Source organism: Pungitius pungitius, chromosome 2 (genome assembly GCF_949316345.1).
Source record: "Pungitius pungitius chromosome 2, fPunPun2.1, whole genome shotgun sequence".
In the NCBI taxonomy this organism is placed as follows: domain Eukaryota; kingdom Metazoa; phylum Chordata; class Actinopteri; order Perciformes; family Gasterosteidae; genus Pungitius; species Pungitius pungitius.
This window is the reverse complement of record NC_084901.1, coordinates 15,323,030-15,340,964: the sequence shown is the minus strand read 5'-3', so window position 1 is coordinate 15,340,964 and position 17,935 is coordinate 15,323,030. Positions and strand designations below refer to the sequence as shown.

The window sequence follows — 17,935 nt, the reverse complement described above, 5'->3', positions numbered from 1 at the left end:
AGCACATCCAAGCACACCGTCGGGGTTCATTAGCTAAACAGCTAAATGTCACTTCCATAAAATAAAAAGTCAACACAATCTTTGCATGAAATGAAATGCCAGCCTCGTCGCAGTCGTCAAAGACAAAGAGCATACGGCTGAGTAACAATGTCAAGTCAGCGGCGGGGGGGGGGGGGGGGGGGTGGGGGGAGTCGGAGCTACAAGGAGGTCAGCGGCACAGAGCCGCGTAACGAGGGAAGCGGGCCACCGGGAGTCGGACGGCCCGCTGCTGAAGGTCGGAAAGGTTGTGTTGTCTACGCTGCAGTATCTGCTAATGGCAATATATTGGATTATATCGTCTGCTCAGCACAAACTGTATCCGTGTGCCAAGTGGGACTGGTGAAGACCCCCCCCTCCCCCTCCCCCTCCCACCCCGAAGCAGACAAAACGGCAGCGACGGCAGTTTATGCCAAATGTGCACGACATTCATCACCATTCACCACAGGTATGATGTTCCACTGGGGGCCACTGTGTGCACGTGTGTGTGTTTGTGGTCGTAAATGCGTGTGTGTGTGTGTGTGCGCATTCCGTTGCCTTTGTTGGTACATTCGCCGCGTTAACAGGGTGACCAGCAGCTGTCCTTGAGTCTCTATTGACAGAGAGTGTGGGATCTGCCGGGTATTTTTATCCATTAGCCCGTCTGAGAGGGCAGGTGGAGGCTTTGTGAGCTACAAACAAGGTCACGTGGTGACGCCGCCGCGCCGCTACCTGGGCCCGCCCGCCCTCGTTCAGACCGTTACGTTACAAAGTTGGATTTTGTATGTGAGGAAGAGTGAGGAAGACTTCCCTCTGGACGCCGTGTTTGTCACTGCGGCCGCGAGCCTCCTGAAACGAGTTGGCAAATAATATGCAAAGCTAATTAGCACTTCCGCCGCCACCCGTCCAGGAGCGTTTGAGAAGGCGGCGGGACGCCTCCATCTTCCACTTTCGCCCCTTGAAGGAACCCCACCACGCTGGGATCAAACCCCCGAAGGACGCCGGGCAGCTGAAGTGGCCTCCGGAGCCAAAACGACTCTGCAGGCGAATTCGAAAAAGCACTCGCTGTTTATTTCCCACCGCGGTCGGGCAGCTGGCGGTCTGGGAAGGGGCCCGGAGGGGGGATGAGAATGAGCTTAACAGCACCTACTTCAGCCGCCTGCCAGAATAAAAAAAAAAACCTTAACCACTCAAATGCACCCGGGCCCCTTGGGGCATGCAGATGAGATGCATGCTAGACTGCACAAGTAGCAGCAGACAGGACGTTTTATTTAAAAGGTTTTAAAAGAAATGTTCAGCCATTCAGGTGTGGGTGGGGGGATAAGGAGGGGGGGGGGGGGAGGCTAGGAAATAAAATGTGCACGTTTCAAAAACAACAAAAAGAAAACAGTGGCATCTTTGTCTCAGCAGCAATACAAATGTCGCGGGTTTGCTATAAAGAGTCCGCTTGAGTAAGACTTCTCAGGTGAGGACGCATCTGGAGACCCTGTCCATTTACACAGAAGAGAAGCCACTTAACGTCAATGTGATGCTTTCACACAGAACTGTACATAAGGAAGGTTCAGTTCTTGCCTTCAGCAGCGTATGGACACAACGCCGCCGTGTATTAAAGTAAGTAAGAACTTCCCTGCCTCCATCTGGTGCCATTTTAACATCTCCGCATTAGTCAGGCCACACTGACACAGGATCTCGATCTAATTAGCACTAAATGACATTTGCCCACCCGGTCACACCTCATAATAGCCGAGCGCTAACCACACATCAAAGCGTCACGCGGCTACATTAAAGCTGTCGCCTGGTCAGTCAGCGTCCAGCCGACGCTCTGAGCTCACGAAGCAGAGCAGCTATCTGCAGAACTTACACGTCCAACATTCACAGCCCCCCCCCCTCCCTCAGGTTTTTGGTATCCACCAACCGTGGGAAGAATGTGCAGCATTATCAGCTAAAGACGCACAATGTGATAGTTGCTGCATGTGTTTGTCTCCTGTTTGGGGCTCAGCGGACTGTGTGGTGGGACTTTGTAGAGCTTCCTGCCGGATGAAGCCGAAAACAACGTGCCCCCCCCCCCCCCCTCCCCCCCCTCCCCCCCTCCCCCCGACTCGACGTGCACCAGAGCATGTGAATCCTCTGACAGTTCATCGCTGCGAGTGACACAATGTCATCGATTGGGAGTTTTAGGCGCGTCTGTCCACTAGATGAAACTGTTGAATCGTCGGATCCACCCGGAGGTGAAAAGTTCATCGCCAGGGTTTATTTTCTTGACATTTCATCTGTCATCCGTCCGGGCGGAATTATAAATTAATTTTCAATTCTTCAAGCAAAATGCCAAACATTTCATGTTTTGGTATTTTCAAATATGGGAATTTGCGGCTCTACCTTTTCAATACAGTGTGGTTCCATTTTCTCATTGAAAAAGCAATTCAATTCTAAATATTTTGCTTTTATGAAGACTAATCATCAGATCATCAGGGATAACAGCCCCCCACTCATTTAGGCTGAATGGAAATGGTAAACATTGGATCAATGTGGATTAACGGAGGCCTCGGACCGATACTGGACACAAAGAGACCTCTCAGCTGTGTCATAGAACCTCGTGGCAGCGGGTCCGTACCCGGGAACAAAGCCAACTGTCCGGCCACATGAAAGGCGCTCAAACAAAAGGCCTCAAAGAGGTGCAGTGCAATCATCACAAAAGTTATGCAACGTCATGCAAAGATCAATTCATGGGAGCTCAAAGCGAAAACAAGGAGTGGAGGGTAGGAGGGGATCAAATGGGGGGGGGGCGGGGGGATGCGCTTTAATCTTCCCGGGGAAAGTGGATGGCTCCCGCTCTCCTCCCCCTTTCTTCTGTCCAATTACACCTCGCCTCAAATAGAAGCCAAAGGCTGGGGGGGAGAGGTCCCGAAAATATCCCACCGGGTTCCCAACGCTGCTCGGGGTCCAATAATCTGCGCGGCCCGCATCGGCTCGGCCCGCTTCCACGACGTTGAGCTCGTCGAAATAATTTTTGGAATTCAATCATCTTTCTCTGGTGGCGTTGTGCATCAAGTCATTGCAGCATTACAATGCTGCGCAGGCTGCCGGTTGCTAGGGAACAACCCGAGAGGCTCTGCTCAACACGATAAAAGGCCTCCACACCAGCCAGAGTTTAGCGTGCGAACAATCCCGGATCATCGGGGGGGCATTCGGTGAGGAGTCAAACGTCCCATGTGAAGGAAAGGACATCTTGTTCATCAGTTCTCGCAACTGAACGCTAGAATTTGTTTTACCCCCCGTTTTACCATTTGAGTAAACGTGCATTCAATCAGACGCCTTTTAGTAAGATTTTTATATTTATAATGGACCGGTGTATTGTTTTTGTACCAAAATGCGAGGTCATTCCACAATATTTCTCAGAATTTTCAGAGAGAAAAAGAGATTTAACAAACGGTGGCTCAGCATCCGACAAATGGAATCACCGCACAACGTGTATGAATTGAACTAACTGTTCACTAAATTGCTACATTAGTATAGAGAAATGTGCCGGTGAAGGGTCTGCAGGACCATCCGTACAGGAACAGCGTGCCGCCTTTTGTTGGCATCCAGACGACACTCATCCGTGCTCTTTCATCACAATGGAGCCCGCCCGCGTTAGGTGTGACACCTCACCTTTAAAAAATGTTTATCTCCGATTGTCACACCGCAGACCTTCCACCCCGAGAGAGGGGACAAGGACAGCGTTGTTGGCAAAAGCCACTTTGGTTGATGTGAGCGGATGATGCACCGGGGGGGGAGGGGGGGGGGGGGGAGCTGCCAGCTCAGGTCACAGTGGCTACAAAGAGGTAGCGGGGGCTGTGCGTGTCTTCATGCCGCTATGAGAAACTATTGGATAAAACCCTCCAACCCCCCCTCCATTGTTGTGAAAGGAATTCAAGGCATTGCTATCCCAAAAGGCCTGCGGGACCCGAAAGAGGCGGTGCGGATCACTCTTTTCCCCCCCCCCCGCCAGAGTCTGGTCTCCGTGCCACATCGGTGAGCCCGGCTCGCCTCGTCCTCACTGGGGGTTTCCTGTTTACCACGTTGCCTTATGATCCCACCCAGGGCTTTGCACTTCACGCAGACCAAAATAGGCCCCGCTGCAGACGGACGGGGATTCCAGCCGATATCCTGAGGATGTTTTACAAAAGAAGCACGGCGAACCATTGTGGTCTTTTAGGGTTTGCCCTTTCCTCGGCACTACTTAAGCCAGCGTCTGACTCGAGGCGTTTTACATCCCATGTCGTTTCACTTTGATGTCCCAATCTCTCTCCGTTCAAATGTTCAAACATTTATTGCTACTATTTGTTAAATAAAGTCTTTATGCCGGTGGTTTGTTTCCTTAAATGCATACGGTGTAACAAATAAACTGTCAGTTTAAAAGAGGGCTCCTTTGCAGGTAACCTGTATAACCAACCTAAAAATGATCTTATGTATGAAATATTCTCACCATTAAAAAAAAAATGTTTTTTTTCTCTTGTTGCAATTAGGAATCTATAAAAAAGCAGCTCAGACAGGAACTCATGGGTTATATATATATATATAACACAAGTCTTTGTTTAAGTCGCCTTGGCATCAGTACAGCTGCAGTTGGTTCAAATTAGCTTAAACTGCTGCCCAGTGCAGAGACAAAATAATTGTGTGTGATTTCCAGTGTTTTTTGACAGGCAGAAGCTGCCTGTAACAGGGCGGCATTTGTGTCGGGTCCACAGCACCCTCGCCGGGCGACTCAAGGCGAGCCGATGGGAACGCCGCACGCATGAGCGGCCTGCATCTTTCCCTCCGATTACAATCAAACAGGAGGCGTCACTCGGCGCAGCAGCAAACAGCCACAGGCAGCCCGGCCTGCACGGGTGAAGCGCACAAACAACGCGTCACGTGAGAAAGCCGCCACACGCACACGTCATGTGACTTAGTCAAACAGCGTCCGGTTCAGGTTCAAGGGTCGTTTGTCATTGTGCCAGCCTTAATGCACTAACACAGTAAGTACTGCCCACGCAGTCTAAGAAGTGTGACCGTACAATGGAAGCTGTTTTTTTTTGTGTGAACAAATCACATTAATCTTTTATATTTGCCGATGCTGTCAGCGTCGCTGGGGATATTCCACAAATGATTGACCCGGCAAACACATTATCTTTTCTAAACAAATAGAGACCCAGAACAACAACATTTTTTTGATCACTTTTCACTTTCATGACACCACGATCATTTGGAAATGCTGCAACAACAAAAAAACGCGGATTATGACGTATTCATCGGGAAATATAGATAAACAATAACACCAAGATAGTGTACATTTTGGATCTTTATTCCGTTCACCCGGTGGCTCATGCCACACTTAAAATGCAAGTTTGGTTTTCGAGTGGGAGAGAACTCTCTGCCATCTTTCTCCATACTCGGGCACCATCATCCAGACTCCTCAAACGGTCTGACTGATCGGAGTAAATCGTCGACGCAGCAAAACCACCGGATCACGTCAGCGATACACGCGGTGGCAGTTGTGAAAATGCACTCGCGTGGGCCGACGCTTGGCAGTAAATAAACCTGCAGGACCATCAGGATTCTGACTGACGAGGCTCCTTTGTTACTGGGATTGATTTTCGACCCCACTGTGCTGCGAAGTACATTCGAGAGGACCCAGGATCCTTTGATCTCTGAATAACACCGTTAACCGCGTCTCAGTGGGGCATCACGCAAGTCTTTTGTTTTTTTTTTGTGATACTTGGCATTCCCTCCGCCGAGGCTACATGACCCACAAGGAGGCCGGCATACTAAATGGCGGCAACGGTGATGGATGACAGGGGTCGACCCTCGGCTTGAAGGGTTCGAGTGCGGAGGAAATGTGGGGCCATGTGGGACGCCAACTGGCGACGGCTCTTTGAGGTCAGCCGAGGAAAGTGTCAATTAGCACGGTTCGAGGTCTGAGGCGCCGGTGAACTCACGCCGTTTTAATCCCCGGATGGCATTTTGTAAAGAACTATGGCTCGGTTGGTGCGAGAAGAGCACAGAACGATGTCACCAGGGTGAAATAAGAATAAAACGGGATGAAAGGGGGGGAGGAAGGTTGAATCACAGCAATACACAGGTTTCCATAAAACCTTTCCCCAAAGGTAAGAGCCTTTAGGAAGAAGAAGGACACACACACACACACACACACACACACACACACACACACACACACACACACACACACACACACACACACACACACACACACACACACACACACACACACACACACACACACACACACACACACACACACACACACACACACACACACCAGGAGAGAGCATCCGGACGACCTCTCACAGCAGCTCTGGACGGTAATCAGTGGTATCGGTGATCGTGGCAATTATCCCCTTCTTCCCAACAAGAAGCAAGGGGGGAAGCTGTCAAACACTCAGATGAGAATCCGATTACGCTGAGGCCTTCGGTAATGAACTTTCCCCCCCTCCCCCCTGAAACGTGACCGGCCGCAGGTTGGACAAACCCTCCGGGAGCAATTAAAAAGATACGGTTGCATCTAGATATTGCCCAGCAATCTGCTCCGCAGCTCGCAGGGAGCGGAACAACCGCATTCCTAACCACTGGCGTGGAAACGGAGGAAACAAATGTTGCGTGGGGCAGTTTCCTCCCCCCCCCCCCTTCCCAGACCCGCTCACACTGTCAGAACTCGAAGGGCCGCCGCCGCTTTCCCCTTTTTTGACGACTGTCACGAATCACCGCTTTCAGCTCATAAGGCGAGTAGTCACCTGCCCACCACCACCGCCACATCCGCGGTTCGTATGTGGCGTGACGGCCCACAGAAAAAAAACAGTGTGATGAGCTGACGTTTTAGCGAGACGAGAGACGCTGAGCGGCGCACGAAAGGCGTCAAAGAGGCCTGAAAGAGTCATCAAAAAACAACACTCTTCTCATCTGCTATCATGACATACTGGTCATACTCGTCATACTTTCACTTCTCTTCTACTGGTGCGTGCGTGTTTGTTGTCACTGGACTTTCTTCCGCATACAGACACACAATGATTAGCGATGACATCACAGTGGCACCGACCCAAATGTATAATTGATAAGTAGGTGTAACATCAATACCCTAAAAAAAGGACCGGAGGACTTGAGAGTGCTTTCCAGCTCGCTGATGAATATTTGAAAGCTTTAACTTAAGTTCATCTAAGCAGGTGAGCCACGAACCACGAAGCTGGCGCTCTGGTTGCTGCGAGGCATCAAAGCGTTCACTTCTCACTCCATCGTTCCTTCGTATGAATTAAGGATTAAAAAGAAAAGTGTGCACCTGCAAAAATTAATCTCCAAATTTAAACCTTTGAACAAAACCGCATTGGAGTTTTGTTAGTGAGTAAAGCGCCGGCCCGGCTTTGACCCCCCCGTGCATGCGTGCGTGCGTGCGTCTCTAAGTGCCGCGGTAAACAAGCATCAGCTGCGCGGCCGACCCGCACACTGGGATTTAGGAGAACTCTAATCACACAAATTAATCAGCTCTCCATCTGATCCCCTTCATGTCTGAGCAGTTCTCCGAGAGGAAGGATTAAAACGGCAGATTATTCACCGGCGTGGGACCTCGGCGAACACTCAAAAAAAAGGAGTCTGCTGGTTGTTTGCGCCAACGCGCTACAACCGGAACGGAGTCTAAAAATAATTAAAGAATGGGGGGAAAACTGCTGAATGTATGTTTCACTTATGCCATCGTCACTTCTAACCCCCCCCCAAGGCAGGAATTTCCTACATCTCACACAGGAATGAGGTTCTTAACGAGCCGCAGCGAGCAGTAATTCTATAGCCGTCATGTAAATACTGAATGTTCTCCGAGCTCCACGGGGCTCCAAGTTATGTAAAGGCTGCGGTGGCTCGGCAGCAGGAGGTCGCCCGCGTTCTGCTCCTGGAATTTCTGGAGCCTTGAATTAAGGAGTTGTTTTTCTTTTTGCTTTAAAAATAACAAAAAGGAATGTGAACACAAGGAGCCGAAACATGCCTCTGACCTCATATTGTGGAAGATTCAGCACTTAACAAGCGCCAACCCAAGAAGCTTCCTCCTTGATCACTGCTTAAAAATCTTTTGGCAGTGTGTGTGTGTGTGTGTGTGTTTTAAGACTTCCTGCAACACGCCGAGTAGCAGGAGGTTTAATAAAAATCCTTTGGTGGCTACTGTGGTAGAAATAAATTCTAAATATATCTTCTTAAATGTGAATATTTGTTGGATTCTTTAGCATTGTATTGGAAATCAAGATTTTTTTTTTCATTTTTCCTGGACAGACCAAGCAATGAGAACATCTCAACTTGGGTTTTGAGAAATGCTCGGAATAACCTTTAGTCAGATTTCACAATCAAATACCTGAAAGATTCATCAGCTGCTTAATTTCTCAGTAAACCCTTTAGGCCGGCCTAGTCCGGAACATCGCAACAAGGCCGCAATAAACAGCAAAACAACAGAACAACAGAAAAAGACAGAAGAGAAGTAATTGGATGTTTTCTTGTATCCGTGGTTACACAAACCTGCGCCCGATGCCGAGAGGGAGGGCTCAGTTCTGTGCTCCACTCACGTTTAATCAAACTTCAAGGCTTGAAAGCCACTTTGTGTTTGACTTACTTTAATCCCAGCAGTGGCGCAATAAAAAATAAAAAAAACACAACCTTAACCGGATCGGTCGTTCCGTTATTAGATCTCAGGGAGTGCACGTCAGGTACAAAGGGCTGCGCACACACACACACACACACACACACACAGACACACACATCTTGGTGCATTCCAGGCATGAACACTTTCTGGAATGCCAAATGTTTCCTGGCTTGTATTCCACCTCAATACCATCCACGAGAAGCCCGCATGAACGCCGCCTTCCTGCAGTAAGGAGCCGCATGATTGAACGCCACCTGTTCATCAGCTGCTCCCTGAGCAGCCCCGACCCGGACAAACCAACGCTTTTAATACCACGTGCAATGTGCTTTACAACAGCATCCATTGCTTTGACCATCACAATATCCGGAATTAACAACACTACTAACAACGAGCCAATCAGAAGCCGCGCTTCTCTTCCATGTGGGTGTTGTAGTTTCTTTTGTTTTTGCATTTGTTTCTTTATTTTCTTCCTCAAATGCTCCCCTGTATTTAGTATTTAAACTGGGAGGACGACGTCACTGTGACCGCGGTGTGTGTGTGTGTGAGACCACATCTGCTTACACAGGGATAACATGTGACATCACTTTGCTTCTACAGGGACAACGCTGCAGAGGGGAAGCTGGGAGGTTGTTGTTTTTTTTAAGGATCTGGGAAACGACACAGCAAACATGTTTAAGGAATCTGTCCTACTTCTCGTGCCAGCAAACTTGAAGTGGTTTTTAAATACACACTTGCTTCTGACGCCTTGACGGAAATAGGAGGGCAGCTGCAAAACAACCCAGAATCGAAAAAATACAAACCGCTCTGTGGCGGAAAGGCGTTCTGTTGTTCTTCAAAAAGCACCCTAATGCTTTCCTTCTTCCTGCTGCTGGTATAAAAAAAATTTTTAGGTACAGGATGCTCAGACGCTTGGTGCTCATCAGTCATTTTACAACCTGCGACAACTACATCCTCTCCAGGTTCAGAGTTGCACACATTGCATTTGGAGATGCTGTGTGGTTTGGCCACATTAGAATTTACTGTATAGTGGCTAGTTCGCCAATACTTGAGACAATGTAATTGGTGTGATGTACAGCCGTGTTGTACCTTTGTTTCACAGTAAATAGTTTCCCTTGAAGTCATTAAAAAAAAACTAATGTGCAGACAAAGGATTACTTGTTACTTTGAATATTTGCGATAAACGTCAAACTCCTTTGCTCTTTGAAACACAGTTTGAGCAACAACTAGCTAGAGGATTTGGACTCGTTTTGTTTGCGCTCTCGTTTCCTCCAGTACAACCTCTGCAGGCCTGCACGGATCTCCTGTGCCGGCGCAGGATATGTGGAAACGATGTAAAGTGGGCGGCTTCGTCCCTGCAGCTGTGTGAATGAGAAGCAGGGTCACCGCAGCGGTTGTTTTGTGGCCTTCAGCTTTGCCACCTGGCTAAACAAAGAGCAGAGTGCAGAACTATACCTGCGTGCCGCCGACAGACCGTTTGCAGCTTTTGGTCCCAGTAAGACCACAATTCACTGGGTTTTCTCCCAGATTAGGTGGGGCAGTCTCGGGTTTCATAATCTTAGGTCCTTCACGACTAACAGTTGAGCGGCGAGATAAAGAAATGAATGCTGCATTGAAAGACACAGCTCTTTTCAACGCCTTTGTGAGCCCGCAGCAACAGTTTGGACGGGCTAAGCACTCACATAGCGACCTATAAAAACACATAAAAACACGTCCGGATTGTGCTTTGCCTTTGGGAGGGTGCATTCACGCTCAGAGTGGTGAAAAAGTAACAAGCAACGTCCCACCAACCAGGTTTGCGCCTGAGGTGTCCTGAAAAGTCCACTGCCGTGTCTTTGATCAATGCAATATTAAGCTTAAGAGTCATTGAAACGTGTCAGCGCATGAATATGGACCCACACTATCCCGAGTCTGGCTCGCTGTCAAATCTGATCATGTGCTTGTCCTGGTTTGGACTCCTTCCCTCCTCTGTGCAGAGATGAAAAGGACACCCCTGAAGGGAGGAGAAGCTCTTTTAAGATGAAAGAAAAAGCAGATCGAGTCTCCATGATAACATCCATCATCTGTTCAGCAAGATTAACATGACTTGCACTTTTTTGAACCTCTAAAATGTGCGCCTTGATTGAGTAACGTCCGGCCCAATAGTTGGAGGTGGCAGCCTATAATTCGGGGTCGATTCCCAGCGTGGTGGGTCCGCGGCGATGAAGACGGATCCCTCTAACCGTGAGCTAATCCTGACAGAGAGGCCCCCGCCAACGCCATTAGGGTAAACGGCGTCTGCCGCCGCTCGCCACTTGAGAAGAACCCTCGGGGGAAGGTGGTGCTCCAGAGCCTCGACACCGGGGAGATTAACGTCTGTTGCTTTTCTGGAGATCACTGAGAGGAGGCCGGTGGACTTCTCTCAGCACAGCGACATGCCTTGCGGATCCCGTTTAGGACGCCAGGCTTTTTGATCCTGACTAAAAATCGCATTCAGATCATTGAGCAGTTTGGTCAATGATTGAACTGTCGATAAAAGACTTCCTGGGTGAAATGTTTGCGTATTGACACAGCAGGGGTTCATACCACAGCGTGAAGGACCACAGACATTCCGGCTTTACTGAATCACACGTATCTTGTGTCCGTTATTCTGTGCATGTTCCAACTCACACATTCCAAGTAATTAGCCTTGGCATATTCTCGTCAGAAACAGTGATGAGGCGTCGATGTGACACAGGAGAACCACGTTGAGGTTAAATCTCAGCTGGTTTTGGAAGATCAAGGGGGGGGGGGGGGGGGGGGGGGACACGCGCTGTGGACTGCCAGCTTTAAATCACATTCTCGCTTGCATATCTATAAATGGGAAGAATAAAAAAAAAAAATACAGATATCTATTAAAAAGGATGACATCACCAAAACTAGTTCCCCCCCCCCCCCACTGAGCAATTCAAGACTCCGTGGGAAACAAACAAAAAACAAGAACACTGAGGCACAAATAAATAAAAAAGCAAATGTACAAAAGAAAAAAAAAGATTTAAGAGACTCTACCACGCAAATATGACCACTTTTTGCATGAAAAGAATATGTGATAGCTAATTGAAGACGTCACTATGGGCTCAGAGGGTTTTTAACCCCCTCCATTTTCTTTGGGCAGCTTCAGCCCGAATACAGACGGCTTCTACCCGGCCCCGTTTTGGATGAGCATCGCTGCCACTGGTGTCAAACCACACGATCCCCCTCTTTGTTTCCGCAACCATAAGGGCATCTGCCACTCACACACCAATCCGCCCGCTGGTGTCGGATGGAGCCGTGCAGCCCGCTGGCCCATCGATCGTTCCCCGGGTGCAGACATCACTTTTGCTGAAGCAGAAGTTGCATCCCTTTGCAGCGGAAGCCGTGTGTCCGCGTGACACAGACGCCACCACCCGCGCGGGCAAACGAGGATTCACAGCGTTTATCTTGCGAATTCTAACCGCTCAGATCTTCTGAAGCGCCGCACACTTTGTGTGCGTGCCTAACCACATCCCACGTGATTTGCATGTTCCTAAAAACACCCCGGAGGAGTTGCACCCGTACGGATCCGACGGCACAGAGGTGACAAGTGACACAACAACGACAAGAGCACGGTGTTTTGTTGCTAAGCTAACGTAAGCTATTGGCTGGTTGGGGATTAGCCACAGGCTGCGCCTCTGACGTGCACACGTATTTATACCATTCGCATGTTATTTTTTATTTAAATCTTAAAATGTGAGTGCGCCGCCCAAGTCGCCCGAGCCTCGCGTGTGGAAGCGGGCCGCACGCAAACTGCGGCTCCGGTGTCATTCCCAGACCCAACTCCCGGCTCCTGTACCGTTAAGTAGCCCCCGATCGCCCCGTGCTGATCGGGGGGGGGGGCTGCTGCTGCCACGGGGAACAAGTGGCGACAGTTGCACACGGACACACTGCAAACACACTGCTACTTAGTTGCAGCCATGGACTTCATCTGCAACATTGTGTGTCAAAATGTAGCAAGTGCACGACCCGAATCAAGCGGGTACGCGCGCGCGCGCGCGCGCCGGTGCGCGGATTCCTTCGCCACAGTAAAACAAATAACGTTCCGTTTGACTGACCTGTTGCGTCCGTTCAGCCGGATTCATCATCACAGCCTGCCGAAAGCTGTTGTCCACGTAAGACGCCATTGTTTTTGGGAAAGACGCCGTCCTCAGAGGGTATCGAGTTCCTGGTCCAAAATAAGTGTTGTTGTTTTTTTTAAATATCCAGCGCCGTTGATCCAAACAAAAGAAGAGCCCCCGCCGCCCCGCTGTGGTCCGAAGCTAGCGGATAAGCTGGGAGTGCCCGGAGCCAGGCCACGACCGGAGCCAGACGGCCGAGCGCTCTCCCCCCGGGGCGTCTGCGGTTCTGTCGCCGGAGATGAAGCCGGCCGCCGACAGCGGTCCCACCGAGAAGAAAACTTTAACCGAAAAAAAAGCGTGGCGCGGAGTCTCTGCCTGGGGGGTTATTTTCTCAAATGTAAAACAAAAAGAAGGGTCCCTTTATGGAAGCCGACGCCGTTCAAAGCCATTCCGCGTCTCGAAAAATAAATTACATGCAGGCTCCGGCGAAGAAAAAAAAAAGAAAGAAGAAGAAGGAAAAAAAGTCGGCGAACAGTTATCCCGTCAACCGCAACCTGGCGTCCATCGTGAGAGGCAGAGCCGAATCCACTCACCGGGAGAAGGCATTACATCAACATTTTTTTTAATGGGTCGAAAAGTGGGGCTCGGTCCGCCGCCGCTGCGCTCTGTTGTACGCCACCATGGTGACTGACACGGCGGCGTAAAGTCGGCCCTCGTTAAAGGTTACACTTCCTTGGGTGGGTTTCAAAATAAGACCTCTGGGCTGCCATCCACGTTGTTGTTACAGAGCGATGAGGGAGAAAACGGTATATTTAGGGAGGGGTCCCTAAAAAAAGGAAAAAAGAAGAAGATACACACGTTGTTGTACGACCGCAAAAACATTGTACTTCCCCAGCTGCGTATCAATAAACCTGCAAACATAGAAGATGGCGGATGTGATTGTTAATTCTACAGTAGACTACATTACAAGCAACGGACTGCACTCTCAAACAAAACAATACATCTGTTCTGCTCATCCCGGTGTTTAATTATTTCTTATTTGTTCCTTACAGTCTGCATGGTTAGTATTATAATGTTGCTATCTTATTTTGAAGGGACATTCATACTATTTCCTTGACAACTGCTGTATCTGTGTTTGACTTGATGGAGATTTAGTCACGTGGGGCGGCCCATGGGCGAGTCCATTTTCCAGAAGAAAAGAAAAAAGAAAAAAGTGTGAATGGGAAGGGAAGGACAATATTAAATAATGATGCTTTGCGACCATCTAGTGACCTGATGAGGTAATGCACATTTAAATGAACTATGCATGTAGGTGTTAACCGTAAACATTATTTATTAGGAAAAGAAAACATGGAATGAACATATGAAAATATGAGAACTGAACAATTAATCGACAAGAACATTTTATTTTCAATACAGTTCCCCATGCCCAAATCTCGAAACATTTCTTAATACAGCCACTCGATATTCAGTTATTTTAGACTCATCTTGATTACATAAGTGTTTGAACTATAATCAGATCTGATAATAATAATACATATAAAATATAAATATAAATAGAGCCATATTTTATTGTTGTAGTACTCGTATTATGACAAGAACCTCCCACCTGCGTAAAAAGAGAAAAAAGTCCATCAATATTTGACACATGGAGGTCAGACAATCTGGAAAATGTCAAGAGTTTTGATTGTCTCTTCGGGGCAGAAACCATAGAAGCTTATGAGGACCGAGGAAGCTGTCTCTCTCTAGAGGACCGCCCTAGGAAGAGGAAACACGCCTCCGGCCTGTGTGGGCTATTTCCCCAAGACGGAGAGCGATGGAGTGCTGCATCCGATAACCCGGACCCCCGACCCCATCAGAGGTTTGGGCTTAGTGAAGGAAAAGCAGCCAACTGACAAGACTGAGCCAAACTTTCACCGAGGCCAAAGGCTGCTACTTTAGAATGAAATATAAAACGTGTTTTGCTTTAATCTAATGATTTAACAATGTTTTACGTTCCCCTCTTCATATAATTTCAGATGGTTCTTGATGTATTGATCTACAATGTCAAAAATGAAAATAAAGTTAGATACAAAAATATGATCATTATAAAGATAATGACGACAATAATACAATACTAATAATAAATAATATCTTTGAATCAAAATGATCTTTTACTTCTTCTTTATAATCTTTATAAATTAAGTTACAGCACAAAACTATTGAACAACAATGTGATTTGCTGTTGATGGTTTTACTCTATTTATCACATACTTGCTACGATAGGATTGTTTACCATAAAATTAAGCAACCATATATTTCATATTTCACACAAGATAATCATTTTCATATTTATGGCCTCATATGAATCACTTCCCATTCATAATATCTGTAATAAAGTAACATGTACTGGAAGTGCTTCAATAGAGCATCTTTTGTTCTCTGGAGGTAACTAGGACACCACCGCTGACGCCATGACAACCAGCGGTTGCCGGACAACCGGCAATGACCCCACGGACAGAGCAGACAGCTGGGCTCAGGTTATCACCCAAGGGGGCCTCATGATATATACGGTAGGTGCACCTAACCCACAAAAAAACAAAACTAAGACACTGGGGGAAGAGATGGAGCGTCACAGTGAAGCAGCTGCGGCACCACACGTTGGACAACGCATGCTTTTTACAGGTAGGAGAAGCACTGAGAGCCTCCATTGAGTCATTCAACTGAGTGCTGGGAGGTTAGTTATCTCTAGAATATGGATGCTATTATGACCTATGTACAACATTTATGTGATAGCAGTATTTTATGGTCCAAATATAACTGTAATTGGACACACGGTGGCACTAAAGCCGTGGCCACAAGAGCATCGACGCACTGTGTGTGTGCCGCTGGGAGCCTCTGTAATTATAAAGGATGTTTGTTTTATACAGTAGGGCATGTGGAAGTGTACTAACACTGTAACAGTTCATATATTATATCAATCAACTATTTCAGACTCAAGGTCCAGATAGCACAGAAACAGTAAAACATATAAATGTACAACTTGTAAAACCTGTTATTGAATCTTTCATATTTCTTTACGTAGTAATATTCTTTAAAAAGAAAAATCCCCCTGGCTGAGTGCTAAGTTCTTTATTTAAAAAATGAATTAGTTTCCATTGTATCTCTTTCTTTTTAATAATGTCTCTCTCTCTCTCTCTCTCTCTCCATATCCGCTTACCTTCTTTTCTCACATTTCCTTTAATTCACCACAAGGCCCGGGTGGAATCGGAGACTACCGGCCGAGATCCAATTATTCCCCCCGGTCCATCGGTGTGGGCGCCTCATCGCCCGAGGCCACAGGTGACCTCGGCTACCTGTGCCGAGCTGCACCACAGGCCCCGCCTCCCACGCCCAGGCACAGCCGCGTGGGGGAGGTGGGCTGGGGCTGGCAGTACAACCAGCTGTTGAACAGCGGGGCGCTGCTCAGCAACATGCAAATTAAGGTACGGCTTAAGAGCACCGTGTGCGTCTCATGCAAATGAGAAGGATAATTATTCAGCCAACGTGCCACAAGGTCACGGTGGCGAATACGCAGAAATGTCATCGACGTGAGGACAAACACGAGCGCATTCTGCTCATCGAGGATAGGATTATTTTTGTAGTATAATCAGTGTGTAGTGAAGTCATCATAAATGTTGGTATTCTGTAGGGCGGAAACATTCCACACATTCACAACCAGAAAGGTGAACTTTTGACCTTTTCCTCCTCAGAACAACAAGTTCAGAGTTCTGAATAAAAGAAAAGGGCATTTCAGCGAGGAATCAAACTTCCGTCCTTTTTCTGACAGAGGACGGAGGTGCGGACATCGCTGGAGGACAGAGTGACTCAGCGGTTCCAGGGCGACCAGTAGGACGGCGTCTGTGACCCTCACGTTGGACGCGCTGGGTCCTGGAAGTCGTCCCGTGTGTGTGTGTGTGTGTGTGTGTGTGTGTGTTAAGTGGATGAGTGGGAACGGCTCAGGTGGCTCGGTGTTGAGTGACTGCATTGTTGCTTTTCTGCTTCCCCATCCATAATTCAGCACATCCCTCATCGTAGGGACACGCAGCGCCTCCAGCCGCGGGCGACAAATGTGCTACAGAGACCGGAGACATTAACACTGACCTATAACTCTGAACGCTGCATCTTCTATCTTATTAACGCTATTCTTAAATACTGCAACACCCACATCCATTTGCATTGTAATAATAATAGGAGGAGCAAAATGATGCAAAATGATTATGTTAGCAGGGGACACGGCTCAGGGATCGTCAGGTGAAGAAAACAGAATGCAAATCTCCTTTTTGAGGAGAACTTGATGACGTTCCACGTGATATGCTCACACCAAAAGCAACTCGTTGAAACGCCACGTGCACAATGCGGCAGATCCCAGGCACGAGGACAGGAAAGAACTGATTCAAGGCGGCCGGTCCATGTTCAGACAAACACCGACCTCTTCTATGCAAAAGGAGGCCAAGTGCATTATGACGGCACATGTGACCTCCGGCTGTTTCACACAAGCTCTACACCCTGAAAGTATGCCGAGGCACACACAGCTTGTTAAACCAGGCAGATGTCAGTCAAAGCTTAAAGAGGCGTCTGATCGGTGTGTTCAAGGCTCACACACTGGGAAGCAGCGGCGACGCACTCTTGTGTTTTGCTTGTTTGAATATTATCTCATCGGGGGGGGGGGGGGGGGGGGGGGCAGGTGGGAGGTTTAGGCTTATTAGGATGGATCCGTGGTAAACGGAGCCCCTGGAGCAGGAAAGACAATCCAACCACTGCAGGAACAAAAATGACCAAAAAGAGATACAAAAAGAAAAGAAAAAAAAAAAAGAAAAAATAAACAGTAAATAGACAAAAAAAAAGCAGAAAAGTCAAAACGAGAACTGGAGAACAAATTAGAAAATGATCATATTTATTTCCTAAAGTGTGTATTAGTGTATTTGAAAAATATTTTCATCACAACCACTAATTATATAGGACCTTTATAATGATTTGAAATAACAGCCCTTTGAGGACAAATTGAAACCCAGTAGCTCCCAGTAATTCTCAAACCAGGTGTTACTCTTGTGATATGAAAGACCTATGAAAGGTGGCTATTTAATAACAGAGAGATCATTTAACAAGTAAAACACACACACACACCCTGTAGGTACACATGGGGGTAATTGATGTCATTGGA

At 47.8% G+C, this 17,935-nt stretch overlaps 2 protein-coding genes across 10 annotated transcripts in view; one reads left to right on the top strand and one right to left on the bottom strand.

Moving 5' to 3' along the window:
• rapgef2b (Rap guanine nucleotide exchange factor 2b) overlaps positions 1–12,940 on the bottom strand; it is a 68,188-nt gene extending 55,248 nt beyond the window's left edge. For all 9 annotated transcript variants that reach the window (XR_009947816.1, XM_062560480.1, XM_062560484.1 and 6 more), the window contains exon 1: positions 12,751–12,940. Coding sequence is in view for 8 of the 9 variants with exons in the window: in XM_062560480.1 (XP_062416464.1) it covers positions 12,751–12,819 (69 nt within the window). In the remaining variant the exon portion in view is untranslated. The remainder of the gene's footprint in view (positions 1–12,750) is intronic.
• A 2,333-nt stretch (positions 12,941–15,273) lies between these two features.
• On the top strand, positions 15,274–16,688 carry LOC119211145 (protein SPMIP2). Its single transcript, XM_037461820.2, has 3 exons — positions 15,274–15,417; positions 15,988–16,217; positions 16,562–16,688. Exons 1-3 carry the CDS (start codon positions 15,294–15,296, stop codon positions 16,622–16,624), a joined length of 417 nt encoding a protein of 138 aa, XP_037317717.2. The 5' UTR covers positions 15,274–15,293; the 3' UTR covers positions 16,625–16,688.
• Positions 16,689–17,935: the final 1,247 nt, after the last annotated feature.

Coding starts and splice junctions, on each gene's coding strand:
- LOC119211145 (XM_037461820.2), top strand. CDS start 15,294: ATGATATATACGGTAGGTGCACCTAACCCACAAAAAAACAAAACTAAG. Junction 15,418..15,987: donor ACAACGCATGCTTTTTACAG/GTAGGAGAAGCA, acceptor ATTCACCACAAG/GCCCGGGTGGAATCGGAGAC. Junction 16,218..16,561: donor TCAGCAACATGCAAATTAAG/GTACGGCTTAAG, acceptor TTTTTCTGACAG/AGGACGGAGGTGCGGACATC.